The sequence below is a fragment of the Mesoplodon densirostris genome, chromosome 15, assembly GCF_025265405.1.
Source record: "Mesoplodon densirostris isolate mMesDen1 chromosome 15, mMesDen1 primary haplotype, whole genome shotgun sequence".
In the NCBI taxonomy this organism is placed as follows: domain Eukaryota; kingdom Metazoa; phylum Chordata; class Mammalia; order Artiodactyla; family Ziphiidae; genus Mesoplodon; species Mesoplodon densirostris.
In genome coordinates this window covers 16,385,476-16,400,055 of record NC_082675.1, presented here as the reverse complement: position 1 = coordinate 16,400,055, position 14,580 = coordinate 16,385,476, and the positions used below count along the sequence as shown (strand labels likewise).

At 39.1% G+C, this 14,580-nt stretch overlaps 1 protein-coding gene across 5 annotated transcripts in view; it reads left to right on the top strand.

Moving 5' to 3' along the window:
* Positions 1 to 14,580, top strand: part of MAPKAPK5 (MAPK activated protein kinase 5) — a 77,052-nt gene that overhangs the window by 46,216 nt on the left and 16,256 nt on the right. For all 5 annotated transcript variants that reach the window (XM_060118241.1, XM_060118243.1, XM_060118240.1 and 2 more), the window contains 6 exons: positions 3,315 to 3,388; positions 3,874 to 3,949; positions 4,740 to 4,837; positions 6,414 to 6,522; positions 7,957 to 8,046; positions 9,015 to 9,110. In XM_060118241.1, coding sequence (XP_059974224.1) covers positions 3,315 to 3,388; positions 3,874 to 3,949; positions 4,740 to 4,837; positions 6,414 to 6,522; positions 7,957 to 8,046; positions 9,015 to 9,110 — 543 coding nt within the window. The remainder of the gene's footprint in view (positions 1 to 3,314; positions 3,389 to 3,873; positions 3,950 to 4,739; positions 4,838 to 6,413; positions 6,523 to 7,956; positions 8,047 to 9,014; positions 9,111 to 14,580) is intronic.

Sequence of the window (14,580 nt, the reverse complement as noted above, 5' to 3'; positions counted from 1 at the left end):
CCAGTTTTCTCCACATTCTCTCCAACACTTGTTCTTTTCTGTTTTGTTGTTGTTGTTGTTTTTAATAGTGGCCATCCTAATGGGTTTGAGGTAGGGTCCCACTATAGTTTTGATTTGCATTCCCCTAATGATTAGTGACATTGAGCATTTTTCATGTGCTCTAGGCCATTCATGTATCTTCTTTGGAGAAATGTCTGTTTGAGTCCTTTGCCTATTTTTTGAATTGGGTTGTTTGGGGGTTTTTTGTTATGTTTTAGGAGTTCTCTACATATTCTGCATATTAATCCCTTATCAGATATATGATTTGCAAATATTTTCTCCAATTTTGTGGGTTGCCTTTGTTACACTGTTAATAGAGTTTTTTTTGTTTGTTTTTGCGGTACGTGGGCCTCTCGCTGTTGTGGCCTCTCCTGTTGCGGAGCACAGGCTCTGGACGCGCAGGCTCGGCGGCCATGGCTTACGGGCCCAGCCGCTCCATGGTATGTGGGATCTTCCCGGACCGGGGCATGAACCCGTGTCCCCTGCATCGGCAGGCGGACTCTCAACCACTGCGCCACCAGGGAAGCCCCTATACGTGGATTTGTGTGTGTGTGTGTGTGCCGTACGCGGGCCTCTCACTGTTGTGGCCTCTCCCGTTGCGGAGCACGAGCTCCGGACGCGCAGGCTCAGCGGCCATGGCTCACGGGCCCAGCCGCTCCGTGGCATGTGGGATCTTCCCGGACCGGGGCACGAACCCGTGTCCCCTGCATCGGCAGGCGGACTCTCAACCACTGCGCCACCAGGGAAGCCCCTATACGTGGATTTTTGACTGTGCCAGTGCCAGCACCCCTAACCCCCTATCTTGTTCAAGGGTCAACTGTACTTCATTCCATGAGTCTATATCCTTATTTAAGACAGTGTATAGATTTTTTAAAAAAATATTTATTTATTTATTTGGTTGTGCTGGGTCTTAGTTGTGCCAGGCGGGCTCCTTAATTGCGACTTGAGGGCTCCTTAGTTGCAGCTTGCCTGCTCCTTAGTTGTAGCACATGAACTCCTTAGTTGTGGCATGTGAACTCTTAGTTATGGCATGCATGTGGGATCTAGTTCCCTGACCAGGGATAGAACCCAGGCCCCCTGCATTGGGAGCACAGAGTCTTAACCACTGTGCCACCGGGGAAGTCCCAATGTATAGATTACGTTAGCAGAACCCAGTCAATGTATTTGTCATTGATACATTTGAGGTAGTCCATAATTTTCTTCAATAAAGTGTCTTAATTGACCCATGCCTTTTTACCTTCTCTTTGCCATTAAAATATGTGAGAAAATATGCCATCTACACATAGAAGAGTCGGCTGATGTGAGAATGTTACTTCTTTTGTCCAGCTGGGCTTAGTGAAGTCTTAGAACTGGTTAGTGTTTATGACACCATCAACAAATTTGCAAGAGTTAAACCTGGTAAAGAGGACAACAGACGTAAGAAAAATAGGGTTCAGAGATCAGGGCTGTAGAGAGACCTGGTATTGCCTCTCTTACCTTCTGCAAAGCCAAGTGTCAAAACTTCAGTCAGAGCCTCTATAATTTGAACTTTCGTGGCTGTCCATTAGGTAGAGTACCATCTTAATAAGCACCAGTGCAGTGAAGAATTTGGTCTAATATTATTTTTACATCCCAGGAACTGGACATATGAATAGTCCTTTGATTTGACTGTTCCGTAGAACGAATCTCTCTTTTCCATTGAGTCTCCAATGAATGTATGTCTTCATCAGAGGCTGGCAATTTTTACTCTACCATGAAGCATAGACTATGCTCCAATTCTCTCTTTCCCAATTCTGTCTTCCTCTCTGTCTTCTCAAATACTTCTGAATCCAGCAGGATAGGCAGTGGAAACATGAAGGAGGTAGACAGGTTAAATGGGTAGGTTTGAATTCTGTTTAGGAGATGGTGAGTGGAGACCTGGGACTTCCCTAATTGGGCAGGATTCATTCCTAATCCTCATGCGGGGGCCTGGGCAGTTACCCCTGAGAGCCGGGGATGATGCCAAAGATGAATGATGGGGAAGAGGCCAAAGCCATAGATTCTAGTCTTATCAGTGCCTATGGCTCACTGTGTGACTTTGACAAGCTCCTTAACCCTGATATACAGTTTTTCAGAAGAGAGTTTGTGTAATGATTTTGCTTGTCCCTCGCAAATCAATGTCCTTCCATCACCTGGTTTTAGTCCACCTTTCTAGTCATTCTTTCCATAGTTATTGAGCATTTGCTATATGATGGGAACCTTTATCAAAAACTGGCAGCAGGAAGGTGTGGAGATGAAGGCTATTCTAAGCTTGTTTTATACACTTACATATTCATTGGACAGAAGCTCTGTTTTCATCTCTGAACTTATGCTGGTGTCTGGCACTTACTAACTGCTCATTAAGTTTGTGTTACGTGGACAAATATTCTGTTCCTATACCTGGGAATCACAATTCTGTTGCTAATTATAATCTATCAGATTGTCATTGCAACAAAACAATTTGATAGTGTCATGAGTTTTGGCCTAATTTCTCCAGGTCTATAGTTGGTTTTCTGTTCTACCCGTGGAACCCTGAAAAATGAATTTAGCCTACCACAGTTTAAGTGTATGGCTTTCTTGCCTAAAAACATATGGCAACAGAAGCTCAATATTTAGTGACTACACAGTAATTCCATAAAAACTTTAATTAAACTGTAGAGGCTGTATCTGGAACTATTGAGAGCTATTGGAATCTATTAAAACTGTGAAGAATATAGTTACACAATGAACGTGACAGTATCTTTGTACTCAAAATAACACTTGAAAACTAGATAAATGTACTACGATATTTATTACTATTTTATTTGAACTTTTAAGTTTTAATTTATTCAGTTATTCCAATTTGATCAACTTGTCAAGGATATAGACCTCTATATCATAGCAGCATATATCAGACAGTCTTTCTAGAATCTCAGAAAATATACTTGACCATTTGGCAAATAAATACTTAGTAGTGAAACATTTTGAAAGAATATCTTCTTCCCACACTCAAGAAAAAAAAAAAAAAAAACGAGTATTTACTCACATGGACCTTGCAGATGAGCTGAAGAATTTCTTTTTATCCTAAAGTTTGCCTTCTCTTGTTGGAAAACAATGCCTAGCATAGTCCTGTAGGCGAAATGTGTAATTATAAAGCCCTACACAAAGCTCTACTTATCAGCTTCTTTCAGAAGCTGAGATGTTGAGCATTAAGGTTTTCTGTTGTCCCACCTCTGCTTAACTATTCAGCTTTTTAACTGGAGAATCATTCTCTGCCTCCTCCATTTTTATTTTAATAGGAAACCTCCATTTTAGAGGAATACAATATCAATTGGACTCAGAAGCTGGGAGCTGGAATTAGTGGTCCAGTTAGGTAAGAGACCCATGTGCAAACTATGACACAATTGTTCTAAAGAGGACCTGTTCGAAATACATCTTAAGTTAGAAGCATTAGGTTTGCCAGATTTGTGAAACAGCCTTAATTTAACAAGCAGAGGTATTTATGATAGGCTTTTTCTCATCCATTTAGAAATATATTTAAGTGATGAAGTCACATGATCTGTAACAGAATCATTTAAGATGTTGATACCATGGAGCCCCCGTATGAGTCACGTGTAGCCAGCAGAGGCCATTTTGTCTTTCTTGGCCAGCATCAAGTTGGTTTCACATGTCTAAGGCCTGTGAAGGGTGGGTGAGATGCCTTTCTGCCTTTCCATCTGCTAGACCTGGGGGCAAGTTTGTTCTGATGTGCCTGGATATATTTTTGATTAGAAGCACAGTTCTCAAAGAACAGCTTGCTAAATTAGTTTTCACTGTAACTTAGATAATTTCTGATTGAACTTTTTTCTCCAAATCTAGAGTCTGTGTGAAGAAATCTACCCAAGAACGGTTTGCACTGAAAATTCTTTTTGATCGTCCAAAAGCTAGAAATGAGGTATGGTCCATTATTGCCTTGATTTGCCTAAATATTTGAAGTGCCTAAGAATTATTCTTTTTACAAGTAAGGCAGCTTCATGGAGAGAATACAGATTCACAAAGAATTTTATGTTCATACTTACTCTGTTTATATTCATACTTTTTGCTATTCCATGTTATCATTATAAAGTTCTTCATCCATCAATACCAAAAGCTGTTAGTGAAGTCTTGCTTCCTTTCAAACCACCTTTTGTTCTTTTTCAATTAATGCAATTCTTGTACCCCAAAATACTCAGGTTTACTTCAGCTTTTGCTTATTGGAAAAGGTCTTTAAAGAGTGGAGGTAAAATAGTATGAGGAAGGTTCTAGTGAATAGTGTATTGAAAAGGTGTTGCAGGAGAACTCTGAGGATGTATTTCTAGTTTTTAATAATAGGCATTTGTTTAAAATTATTTGGATGTGGTGATGACATGTTAATACTATGCAATGAAGGACTTATTCTTTTGCTTAGAGATATATGAATAATTTCTGAAATAAGATGTATTATTTACCAAATTTTTCATTTGCTAATAGATAGGACAGTAGAAGTAAATAAATCTGTTGGTGAGGTTTTTTCATGGAAAGAGCATTAAGGAGGTAATCTGTGTATGAAAACACTTTTTTTTTTTTAACGTCATTCCAGGTGATAAGGTTTTTTACTGTAATAGGCTCATCCCCAGGCCTAGTGTGGTCAATTTTGGGGGGAAAGTTTGGAGAGAAAATGTTGGCATCCCGCAAGTACAGAAACATTTCCTCTGTTGTTCTTTAAGGTACGTCTGCACATGATGTGTGCCACACACCCAAATATAGTTCAAATCATTGAAGTGTTTGCTAACAGTGTACAGTTTCCTCATGAGTCCAGCCCCAGGTAAGACTACACAGGGTCATTATCACATGACCACCTCTCCATATGTAAGCCAAGGTGTAGTGGGGTCTTCTTTTCTTTTGTGCCCTCTTTCTCTCCCCTCCCTTCCCTCCCTCCCTGCCTGCCTCCCTCCCTGCCTGCCTCCCTCCCTTCCTCTTTCTTTTTCTTCTCTCCTTTACTTTTTAACTTGGAAATTTTCAAACATTTGTAAAAGAATCATGTAATGAGTCCTTAAGTACCCATCACCCAACCTCAACAGTTATCAACTCATTGCCAGCCTTGCTTCATCTATACCCTACCCACTCTCCTGGCCTCCCCTGAGTAATGTGGAATTAAAACAGATTCTATTTCAAATTAGCAAAAGGAGACCAAATATTATTCTAGGCAATGTCTTAGAAGTTGATATGGCAAAAAGCCCTTATTGCTGAATCTGACATTCCTTTTAAAGGAAGAAATCAACATCATTCTTTTAGCCTCCAAATGTTTGGCAAGCTCATTGGGTGTCATTCTAAATCTCTTCCTGGGAATTCGGAGTTAAATAAGGTATGGTTTCCATTGAAGGAACTGAGATGTAAACCTATTATTCTAGCACTGTGATAGGTACCAAGGAGAGGCATGCATAAAATATTTTGAGCTTACAAAGGAGGAGAGCTGCCCCCTGTAGGCTGGGGAGGCGAGGTGTCTCAGAGCGGTTACGTGGGGGCGAGGACTTGAAGGGGGTGAGTAGGAGTTTTCCAGATGGAAAAAGATGAATTTGTAAAGAAGAATGGGAAATCAAATGATTATTTCTTAAAATTGTGCTCTGTTGGTGAAAGCATTTGGATGGAAGCTGGAAGCATTTATATCAAAGAGTGGTAACCAAAATTTGGATTTTTTTTTTTGACAACATGAGAATTTTTGCTTTTATTTAGTAGCTGTGTAACCCTATCTGGCTATTTTGCTGGGCATGCTGTATGGAAAACTAGTGGAGTGGGGGCAGAGAGTAGAGAGGGGGAGAGAGAGAGAGACACACACACACACACACACACACGCACACGCGCACACACACACACACACACACACACACGAGTGAATAACCAAGACAGCCCGCTGGGCATGCTGTATGGAAAACTAGTGGAGTGGGGGCAGAGAGTAGAGAGGGGGAGAGAGAGAGACACACACACACACACACACACATACACACACACACACACACACACACACACACACAGAGTGAATAACCAAGACAGCCCAACTGAATGACTTGATAGTCATGTCCTATACAAAGTCGTATTCTGTTTTCGATACACTTCCCTAAAATGTATATACAAGTTAAGTACAGAATCCTCAAAAGGATCATTGTCTTCAAAACTAATTCTTCTGCTTCCTTTTAGCTTCTTAGAAACCTTTAGGTCAGGGATAGTCCTTATTCATAGTGTCCAGCTGGTACTGACAAGGGATCCAACTCAAAGGGGCTTGGTAGGACTAGATTTAGGAAGTAGTAACACTTTGTAGATGAGGTATCTAGGTTAGCTACTTGATGTTTCAGTTTTGTTTTGTTTTGTTTTTTAACTTAACAAAATCAAATGCTTTCAAACAGGGCTCGACTCTTAATTGTAATGGAGATGATGGAAGGGGGAGAGCTATTTCACAGAATCAGCCAGCACCGGCACTTTACAGAGAAGCAAGCCAGCCAAGTAACAAAGCAGGCAAGTTAACCCCGGGTACCAATCAAACTGCCAACAGTGTTGGTTAACAAGCACAATTTCATTGGGGGGAATAAAAGAAAGCTTGAAGAAAAGCTCTATTTGATCTCTCATTGCCTGCTTTGTTATGTAATTAGAAAAGATGCCTTGACAGGAGGAATGTGACCCCCTTTTATGCTTTGGTGGGGGGGACCTGTATTCTTAAGTGGTTTTCAATTGTTTGCCTATGATAAGATTTAAATAAACTCTGGAAGGAAGGTAATCTTAACTCCTTTTTAGATTGTAGATAATCTTTAGACGTATAGCTTCCAAGCACTGTTATTGGACTTTGAGATAAAATGCTAGTGATACTACCTGAAAGACTGTATGGTGTAAAAATATGTTCTAAGGCAATTACATATAAGATACTTTTTGCTTATGAGTCACCTTTCTCTCATCAGATTTTAATAGTAGTCTAAGGTCTTTGTAATTCTGGGTTATTCCTGGTTTTATGTTCTCTCTATTTTGACATCACATTTTATTGCTAGAGGAATGATGTACATCACAAACAATACTAGGAATCCAACTGGAAATAACCTCATGAGGAGATGAAAAAGCTAAACCCTCAAGGTTTCTCTTCAGGCCAAGCAAGCAAAGCAGAGAGAAGCAGGACACATAGCCCAACTGGTTCTTCATGAAAAAATTCTTCCAAATTTTCTGTGAGCCTCAAGCATTTTTTGACGCCTCCTTTCTGGTAGGGAGGAACTGATATTTGGAATGCCAAGGCAATTCCATACAGAGTGTTAAAGAACAGATAAAATCTGTTCTGTTTGATTTTAAAAATTATAGCTTGTATTTTTCAAATATTAGGACTAAAGTATGAGCTCTGATAATCTTCTGTAAAACCAAACTCCTTTAAATCCACCTAAACAGGCAACATTTTCAACCAGTGGGACGGGCAGATTAGAACATCAGGTGGAAGAATCCATTCAACTGCTTTCTGTTGTTCTTGAAAGCAGAACTTCAAGTTGGGCTCCCTGAAGAGTGCAGGTTTCCTTTGAGTCAGGCGTTAGTGCCGCTGCCCTGCTAGGGGGAAGCCAGGCTCTCTGAAGACTGCCTGGCCCAGTGTTTGCTTTGCAGTACTTGTCACATCTCAGATTAATGGAAGTGCAAGTATTTCATTTTTCCCATTTCATACAGGATTTAACCATCAGTTTATTATGACAAAGAATTGTTTTACTGTTGTATTTTTTCTTTTTGTTGAACAAAATACAGCTTAATTCATTTCTATTTCTTGATATCTGAAGTCTTACTTAATTTCTGCTTTAAAACTGAAAACTGACCACAGTCTTAACTGACTTAGTAAGGATCATTTTTTAACATCCTGAGTTCTCTAAACCAGGGGAATTAAAGAACTATCTTTTCTAAGATATGGTTGCTCCATTATGTCCTTTCCAGATAGCTTTGGCTCTACAGCACTGTCACTTGTTAAACATCGCACACAGAGACCTCAAGCCTGAAAATCTGCTCTTCAAGGATAACTCTTTGGTGAGATGACTTGCTCTTCTGTATTTTAGTGCTGCTACTCTCAATATAGTTCAGGAACAGTGTGTAGGTGTGTATATGTTTGGAGTGCTCTGAATCCATGGTGAAGAGGCTTTAGGCCAAAGTGCTTCAAGCACGGGCTTCCCTGGTGGCACAGTGGTTGAGAGTCCGCCTGCTGATGCAGGGGACACGGGTTCGCGCCCCGGTCCGGGAAGATCCCACATGCCGCGGAGCAGCTGGGCCCATGAGCCATGGCCGCTGAGCCTGCACGTCCGGAGCCTGTGCTCCGCCACGGGAGAGGCCTGCGTACCGCAAAAAACAAACACACAAAAATAAACAAAGTGCTTCAAGCAGCTTGCTTTTCCCATATCTGTTCCCTTGCTAGAGGCTCAGAGAAATTGTACCATACCCCTAGCATCGATCATTTTGGATGACACTAATGTGTGTTTGTACCTAAGGACTTCAGATTTTGGATATTATTTGCAAGGACTTTGGGAAGGGGCAGGAATCTATATGCTGTTATATGTTACCTTGGAACTTAATGGTTGTGTTTAGTGTTAACCCTCATAAGGTGTGTTTTCCTCTCCAGCCCCAATCCATGCCCCGTGCACTGTGTCCCACCAGATAACTTACTCTGGCTATCATGAAGCTGATGTTGAGGGTGAAGCAGCACCCTAGATTGATGAGAGATAATGGGCCAATAGAGTCAGGAGGCATCTTGATTTTAGTGCTGCCTTTACAAGTTATAAAACAGGGATAACTGTGAGTGGGTAGAAATTCCTTACTTCTGTATTACTAAGAACAGTTTCTAAATATGAATCATTGTCTCCAGAGCTGAGGACATGCTACTCATAGGTTCAGGTCTCAGCTAGAAACTCCTGAGAGCTTAAGGTAACATGTCTTGCACCTGCATTTTCCTTTAACATTTTCCGAGAACTCTGGAGCAGTGACCCCCATTTGTTTTATTTCAGGATGCCCCAGTGAAGTTGTGTGACTTTGGATTTGCCAAAATTGACCAAGGTGACTTGATGACACCTCAGTTCACCCCATATTATGTAGCACCTCAGGTAAGCATATGCTGTTTCTTCCGTAGGATGTGTCACCAAGCTGCCTGTACACTCACGTTTCTTCCATTCCACAGTATGGGTGGGTGTATATTACAAATGGAGGAAGGAGGACTCAGCTTCATAAACCTATAGGCTGCTTAATTTGGTGCAGGCATTTTATTCTTTTAAAAGCAGCCTTATTGAGGTATGATTAATATACAATAAAATACTTCTACATTAAGTGTAGTTTGATGAGTTTTGACAAATGGATACTCCTGCATGAACATCACCAAAGTCATGATAAAAAACATTTCCATCACTTCAAAAACTGTCTTGTGTGCCTTTGCAGTCATTCTGCTCCCAACTTAATCCCCTTAATTAAAACCACTGATCTACTTTCTGTCATTATTGGTTAGTTTTGCCTGTTGTAGAATTTCATAAAAATGGAATTCTGTACCTTTTTTGTTTCACTTCTTTGGCTCAGCATGTTTTTGAGATCCATCCATGTTGCTGTATTTATCAGTAATTAGTTCCTTTTTAATGCTGAGTAGTATTCCATCATATGACCAAGCCACATTTGTTTATCCATTCACTGACTGATGGCCATTTGGGGTTGTTTCCTATTTCTCACCATTAGGAATAAAGTTGCTAGGAACATTCATTTACGAATTTTGGGGGACATACCCATCCCCTTTAGGTAAAATCTTTTTCCAAAATGGTTGTGTGCACCACTAATGTAATGTAAATGTTCCAGTTTCTTCACATTCTTATCACCAGCTTATGTTTGTTAGTGTTTATAATCTTGGTCATTCTGGTAGGTATGTTCGTGTTATTTTGTTATGGATTTAATTATAGCATTTTCCTGATGGCTACTGTTGTTGAATATTTTTTCATGTGTCTACTGGCTGTTCTATTGTGAAATATGGGTACAACATTCTGTACAATGTGTACAGAATGTCTATATATTCTGTGTAGTATGGGTAGAAATCTTTTGCCCTTTTTGTGTTGTTTTATAAATGAGATATAAGAATTTTAAAAATTGTATTCTGGATACAAGTTCTTTGTCATATATATGTATTAATATTTTACTGCTGCTGTAACAAATTGCCACAAACTTAGTAACTTAAAACAGCATACATTTATTACCTTACAGTTTTGGAGGTCAGAAGTCTGATATGGTTCAGGATGTCAGCAGGACTGTGTTCCTTTTGGAGGCTCTAGGGGAGAATCCATTCCCTTGCCTTTTCAGCTGCTGAGGCCACCTGCATTCTTTGGCTTGTGGCCTCTTCCTCCATTTTCAAAGACAGCAGTGTAGGTAGCATCTTCCAGTCTCTCTGACTCTGACCAGGTCCAATTACATTGGACCCACCTGGGTAATCCAGGATAATCCCCCATCTCAAGATCCTTAATTTAATCAAATCTTAGAAGTCCCTTTTGCTATGTAAGGTAACATATTCATAGGTTCCAGGGATTAGGACAGGACTTCTTTGGGAGGCCATTATCCTGCCTACAACATATATATTATGAATATTTCTCTCAGTCTGTGGCTTGCATTTCAGTTTTCTTTTTTTTTTTGGCTGTGCCACATGGCATGTGGAATCTTAGTTCCCTGATCAGGGATCGAACCCATGCCCCCTGCATTGGAAGCACAGAGTCTTAGCCACTGGACTGCCAGGGAAGTCCCCATCAGTTTTCTTAATGATCTTTTGAATAGTAGAAGTTTTAAATATTGATCAAGTCCAATTTTTTTTAAATGGTTAGTGCTTTTTGTTCCTAAGAAGTCTTTCCATATCCATGGAGATGAAGATTTTCTCATGTTTTCTTATTAAAGGTTATAGTTTTAGCTTTTATATTTTAGACTGTGATCCATTTGAGGTGTGTGTGTGTGTGTGTGTGTGTGTGTGTGTATGTGTGTATAAAGGGTCAAGCTTCTTTTTTTCCCTTATGGATGTCATTTCCATATCACTTGTTGAAAAGACTATCCTTGCCTCATTGAATTACCTTACAGTTTTGTCAAATTGAATTATTTTGCAGTTTTGTTGAAAATCAATTGACCATATATGTGTTGGTCTATTCTAGGCTCTATTCTGTTTATTTGATACATACGTCTATATATCATCTGGATCACTGTAGCTTTATATTAAGTCTTGACCTCAGATAGTGTAATAAGTCCTTCAAATGTATTCTTTTTCAAAATTGTTTTCACTATTCTGGATCCTTTGCATTTCTCTGTAAATTTTAGAATTCAATTCTCTATGACAGAAAAGCCTCCTGGGATTTGATTTGAATTGTATTTAACCTATAGATGAATTTGGAGAGAATTGACATCTTAACAATATAAAGTCTTCTACTCAATGAACATGGTATATCTTTCCATTTATTTAGGTCTTTAATTTTTCTCAGAAACATTTATATTTCTTAGTGTATAGGTTTTATACCTGTTTTCTTAAATTTTTTCCTATATTTTATGTTTTTGGAAATTACTGGAAATGATATTTTAAAAAATTTCATTTTCCTATTGTTTGTTTATAGTTTGTAGAGAGATAAATGATTTTTGATCCCTTGAATCCTGGGATCTTGCCTAAATCGCTTATTAATTCTAGTAGATTTTTAAAATAGATTTGTTAAGATTTTCTACATACAAAGTCATGTCATCTATGAATAAAGATAGTTTTACTTTGTTCTTTCCAGTATGTTTGCCTTTTATTTCTTTTCCTTCCCTTATTGTGTTGGCTAGGACTACCAGTTGAATATAAGTGATGAGAGCAAACGTCCTTGCCTTGTTCCTGATCTTACAGAAAAAACGTTCAGTCTTTCACCATTAAGTATGATATTAACTGTTATGTTTTTTGCAGATGTCCTTTATCAGGTTGAGGAAGTTTCCTTCTGTTCCTAGTTTACTGAAAGGGAATGTGTTAAATTTTACCCAATGCTTTTTTTGCATCTATTGAACTGATGATATATTTTTTCTTCTTTATTTTGTTAATATGATGAATTAATTGATTTTCAGGCATTATACCAATCTTACATTCCTAAGATAAAACTCACTTAGTCATGATGATTGATTTGTTTTGCTAATATTTTGTTAAGGATTTTGTGTTTTTTAACAAAAGAGATATTGGTCCATAATCTTTTCTCATAATGTCTTTGCCTTGTTTCTAGGTATCAGGGTAATAATGCTGACATCATACTATTAGTTGGGAAATGTGTCTTCCTCCTTTATTTTCTGAAACAGTTTGTGTAAGATTGGTATTTTGGAGTTTTAATTGTGGATTTTTAATGATGTAAAATTTTAAAATAGGTATAGATCTATTGAATTTTTATATTTCTTCTTGAGCCAGTTTTAGTAATTTGTGTCTTTAAGAAATTTGACTGTTTTTTAATTTATTGGCATAAAATTATGATAATCCCTTATTAACCTTTTAAATCTTTGTAGGATCTGTAGAGATGGAGGTGGAAGTCTGGAAGTTGGCTTGCTGCTTCTGCAGTTAGTCCTTTAGTATGGGGGTAGGGAATTGAGTCAGTCTACTTAGGAGTTGAGCTTAGTGTGAGCTCTGTTGCTATTGTTATTTTTACTGTGTCACTGGCTCGAGATTCCTCTCTTGTTACCTTGTGCTTAGGGTGGGGTTTGGGGTGCCACAGGTTTGTGGGTTTTTTTAGTGTTTCTTCTCCATCTTCATCTTTGGCATTGGCTGTGTGCCTCTGCCTCAGAGGGGCTTTCGCTTCACAGTCTTTTTCTGCCGCTAACAGTGGACTGCTGTTACTTATTACTTGGTGCTTGCTAGCCTGATGGAGGGTGATGGCAACGATGGGTGGAGAGGTATCTCTTTTCTGAACCAGCCTCAGTCTTGGTCAGGTCCTGTTTTCTTGAGTCTCAAGAGCAGAAGAGCCTGCGAGCGGGTGTGAATGCCCCTTGTTTCCATGGCTCCTAAGGGGTCTGCTAGCCCCAACTTTGCCTTTAGCAATTTGTTAAAAATTTAGCCAAATTCTCTTTATGCTTATGGCATGCTATAATGCTTTCTCCTGGGCTGTGTCACAGATGAGCCAGTCTTTATGTGTTTTCTCTTCTTGGAAGGGACAAGAATACTTTGTGGCTTTTAGACCTCTGATGAGTTCAAGAAAAGTGATGATTTTATAGTTTATGATTTTATAGTTTATCTGGATTTTCCTTGCTGTTAGGGTGAGAGTGACACCCTTTCCAGCTCTCTACATCCTAGACAGAAACAGCAGTTCCAGCCATTTGATTATAGTATGGGTGTTTGTTTTTCCTGCTAGGGGTTTATTGAGCTCCTTGGATCTGTCAGTTTATGATGTTCACCAATTTAGGAAAATTTTCAGACATTTATTCAAATATTTTTGTGCTTGTCCTCTCTGTGCCATTTTAACGAGACTCCAGTTATATGTATGTTAGATCACACACTGAGCACTGAGGTTCTGATCTTTTTTTTTTTTTTCCTTCATTTTTTTTTTTTTTTCTATCTGTGCTCCACTTTGGCTAGATTCTATTGCTAGGTCTTCAATTTCACGACTCTTCTGCATTGTCTAATCTGTGAATTTCCTCACTTCAGATTTATATAATCTGTTTCTCTTCTCATTTTGTTAATGTTTCCCTTTAAGTACCTCAGCATATTTAATAACTTATTTAAATCCTTGTCTGCTGATTGCATCATCTGTCATTTCTGAGTCTGCTTCTGTTGATTGATTTTTTCCTTCCTGGCTACAGATCCCATTTCCTGGCTCTGGATAACATTTTTCTGCTTCCTTGCATGTCTAAGAAATTTTGATTGGATGCTGGATCTTATAATATTATGTTGATGAATGTCTGGATTTTGTTGTCATTGAAGAGTATTAAAGATTGTTTTGGTGAGTGGTTAAGTTACTTGTGGATTAGCTTGATTGTTTTGAAACTTGTTTTTAAGTTCTGTCAGGGCAAGTCTAGAACAGGATTTATTCTAGGGCTACTTCAACCCTATTCCCCAGATGAATCACTTCTGGGTCCGCTATTGATGCCCCACATGTTCAGCGAGGTCTCTTTACTCTGGCTAGTTGGAGCTCAGATACCTCCTAGACTTGTGTGACATCTGAGAATTATTTAGCTTACAGCTCCAGTAGTCATTTACAGTACCTGGTTGCTTCCCCGGCTTCATGGAGTCTTGCTCTACTATGTGCAGCTTACTATTTAGCTAGACTCAAATGGATCCTTATGCAGATTTTTGTGTACCTTCCCCACAGTTAATACTCTGCTCCACTGATGTCAGCCACACTGCTGAACTCTGTGAACCCCCTGTGCCCTGCTTAGATTCTCTTTCCCTGAACTGCATTCCACAAAGTGCCTTTTGGTAGTTCATTGGACTTACCACATTTGCTTGCTCTCTCTCAGGGTTCACTGACCTGTATTGCCTATTCAGTGGCAGAAAAGGTATTTTTAATATTTTGTCCAATATTCTAGTTGTGTATGGTAGAAATGCAAGTTGTACTGGTTAATCCATCA